This window comes from Diospyros lotus, chromosome 11 (assembly GCF_014633365.1).
Source record: "Diospyros lotus cultivar Yz01 chromosome 11, ASM1463336v1, whole genome shotgun sequence".
Classification (NCBI taxonomy): Eukaryota; Viridiplantae; Streptophyta; class Magnoliopsida; order Ericales; family Ebenaceae; genus Diospyros; species Diospyros lotus.
In genome coordinates, this window is record NC_068348.1 from 30,096,883 (window position 1) to 30,099,584 (window position 2,702).

At 40.2% G+C, this 2,702-nt stretch overlaps 1 protein-coding gene across 1 annotated transcript; it reads left to right on the forward strand.

Moving 5' to 3' along the window:
• Positions 1 to 255: 255 nt before the first annotated feature.
• On the forward strand, positions 256 to 1,692 carry LOC127812832 (leucine-rich repeat extensin-like protein 3). Its single transcript, XM_052353358.1, has one exon. It carries the CDS (start codon positions 256 to 258, stop codon positions 1,690 to 1,692), a length of 1,437 nt encoding a protein of 478 aa, XP_052209318.1.
• Positions 1,693 to 2,702: the final 1,010 nt, after the last annotated feature.

A 2,702-nucleotide genomic window follows, 5' to 3' on the forward strand; every position in this document is an offset into this window, starting at 1 on the left:
TGTCCAAACAAAATCCAATTTTTTTGCCCTTTGGAATGCCCACTAAACATGTGTGTATAAATATTGAAAGAAAACTACTCTCTCCAACCAGCAATTCTTTCTCCTCTCTTTTTGTTTAATGATTATAGTATTAACTTAAACGTGAGAGTTTCAATCCCATATATTGTGAAATAATAGAAGAATTATTTTCAAGTCCAAAGTGAATCAGTTTTACCCAATTGTGGCTATGCTCTCCCATTGGTCTGAGCCTTGAGAATGCACGCGCTTGCACCATTAATCTCCATCTTCTTCTTCATCACTTCCATCAATGGCGCCTCCATAGCTCAAGAAATCACTCAACTCAACAATGGCGGCCTCTGGAAAATTCAACCCAGTTCTCTAACAATCGACCCATCTCTAGTTTTCCAAAACCCGAGGCTCAAAAACGCTTACATTGCGCTACAAGCTTTGAAAAATTCCATAATCTCCGACCCCAAGAATGTCACGGCCAACTGGGTCGGCTCCGGCGTCTGCAACTACACCGGCGTTTTCTGCTGGCCGGCGCTGGACACGCCATCCCAGACCACGGTCTCCGGCGTCGACCTCAACCACGCCGACCTCGCCGGCCACCTCCCGGACGAACTCGGCCTGCTCTACGATGTCGCTTTGCTCCACCTGAATTCCAACCGATTCTGCGGCAAAATCCCTCCCAGTTTCATGAACATGAAACTCTTATTCGAGCTAGATCTGAGTAACAACCGATTCGCCGGCGACTTTCCTTCCCATGTTCTTAATCTTCCCGAGCTCCACTACCTCGATCTTCGGTTCAACGAGTTCGAAGGTAAGCTTCCGAACAAACTGTTCGACAAAGAGTTGGACGCGATATTTCTAAATGATAATCGTTTTACATCTGGATTGCCGGAAAATATTGGGAACTCGAAAGCTTCCGTCTTGGTCTTGTCGAACAATCGGTTTTCCGGCTGTGTTCCGGCGGGTATAGGGAAAATGGCGAGAACTTTGAATGAGATTGTCCTCAAGAACAATGAATTCAGTTCTTGTTTGCCGCCGGAGATTGGGCTTTTGAAGAATGTGACGGTTTTTGACGTGAGCTTTAATCGGATAATGGGGTGTTTGCCGGAGAGTGTCGGGGAGATGATGGGTTTGCAGCATTTGGATGTTTCTCATAATATGTTTTCCGGGAAAGTTTCCGAGAAAATTTGTTCGATTCCGGGGCTGGAGAATTTCGGCTACGATTATAATTTCTTTGAGAGTGAAGCGTTGGAATGTTTGAATTTGAATGGTTTTGATAATTCGAGGAATTGTTTGGCCAGGAGGAAGAATCAAAGATCGAAGTTGCAGTGTAAGGTGTTCTTGGCACGGAAAATCGACTGTAAAGCTTTCAAATGTGCGCCGCCTGTTCCGCCGCCGCTACCGCCGCCTCCACATGGCAATTGCACTCAAAACTCACCACCACCACCACCACCACCTCCGCCGCCGCCGCCAACTCCACCTCGCCTCAAGTCACCACCTCCGCCAACCCCGCTCTTGTCACCCCCGCCCCCGCCGCCGATTTATGCCCCACCACCACACCCAAAGCCGCCAAATCCGCCGCCGCCAGTAAACCCATGTGTACAGCCGCCGCCTCCGCCTCCGCCTCCGCCTCCGCCATGCGGCCAACAACATCCATTGCCGCCGCCGCCAACTTCCGATTGATTCAAAAAATTAGCTTTGAAAAGCAAATTGAGGAAGTGAGAGCAGTGGTGCAAATTCAAAGAATATCCGAATGAATCAAAGAGATGATGAAGGAGAAGACATTTAGATTGTCAAGACCCTAAATAGGAGAGTCTCCATTGATTTTGTTTCGACTGCAATGAATGGATAATGTTCGGAGAGATTAATAAAATGGAAGATATAGCTTAGCTTAAGCTATATATGTAAGTATAGAGACGAGTAATCAGCAGGACCTTTCATTCTCAAGAATTGTTCCTTCTAGCTGGCTAGGTTTCCTCTTTTAATTTTTTTCCCCTCTTTTTGATAAGTTTAAGAAACAATTTCTTTGTTAGCCTAATATATGAATTTTATTTTGTCCTCTATTTAATTTGTTACTTTTTGCCTGTTTTTCTTCTTATAAGGGAACAAAGACAATAATTACATGTATACTTAATATATAATTTAAAAATTACGAACTTATATACTAAAAAGATTTGATCTCTAATAGTTAATGTGAGAAATATATATTTATCTAATTAAGTAATGATATTTTAAAGCTAATAAGAGAAATTATTTTTCATAAGACAAAAAGAATTATCTTTTTTTTTTCTTAGAGTCTCATAGGCTTATGTTTGTTATAACTACTTAGAGATTGAGGCCAAATTATTTAAAAAAAATTGAACTTTGTCCTTGTCTCAATTATATAATAAATTTTAAATTTTATTAAATATAAAACTTAATTTTTATAACAATAGCAATTACATAATATTTTCAAATTTAAATTAACAGAGCAACTTTTTATCCCAAAAGTAAATTTATTATTTTTACAAAAAGTCATCAAAAGATAAAAAAAAAAAATTGAGAAAATCCAAAAAGAATGGTAAGTTGACAGACTTTATTACCATCTCCGTCGCTTAAACCCTAATTAAATTAAAACTAAATTTAATCAAACAAAATAAAAAAAAAAACAAAAAAACAACAAAGAAAATGCCAAAGAATAGGTCAAAACCTTT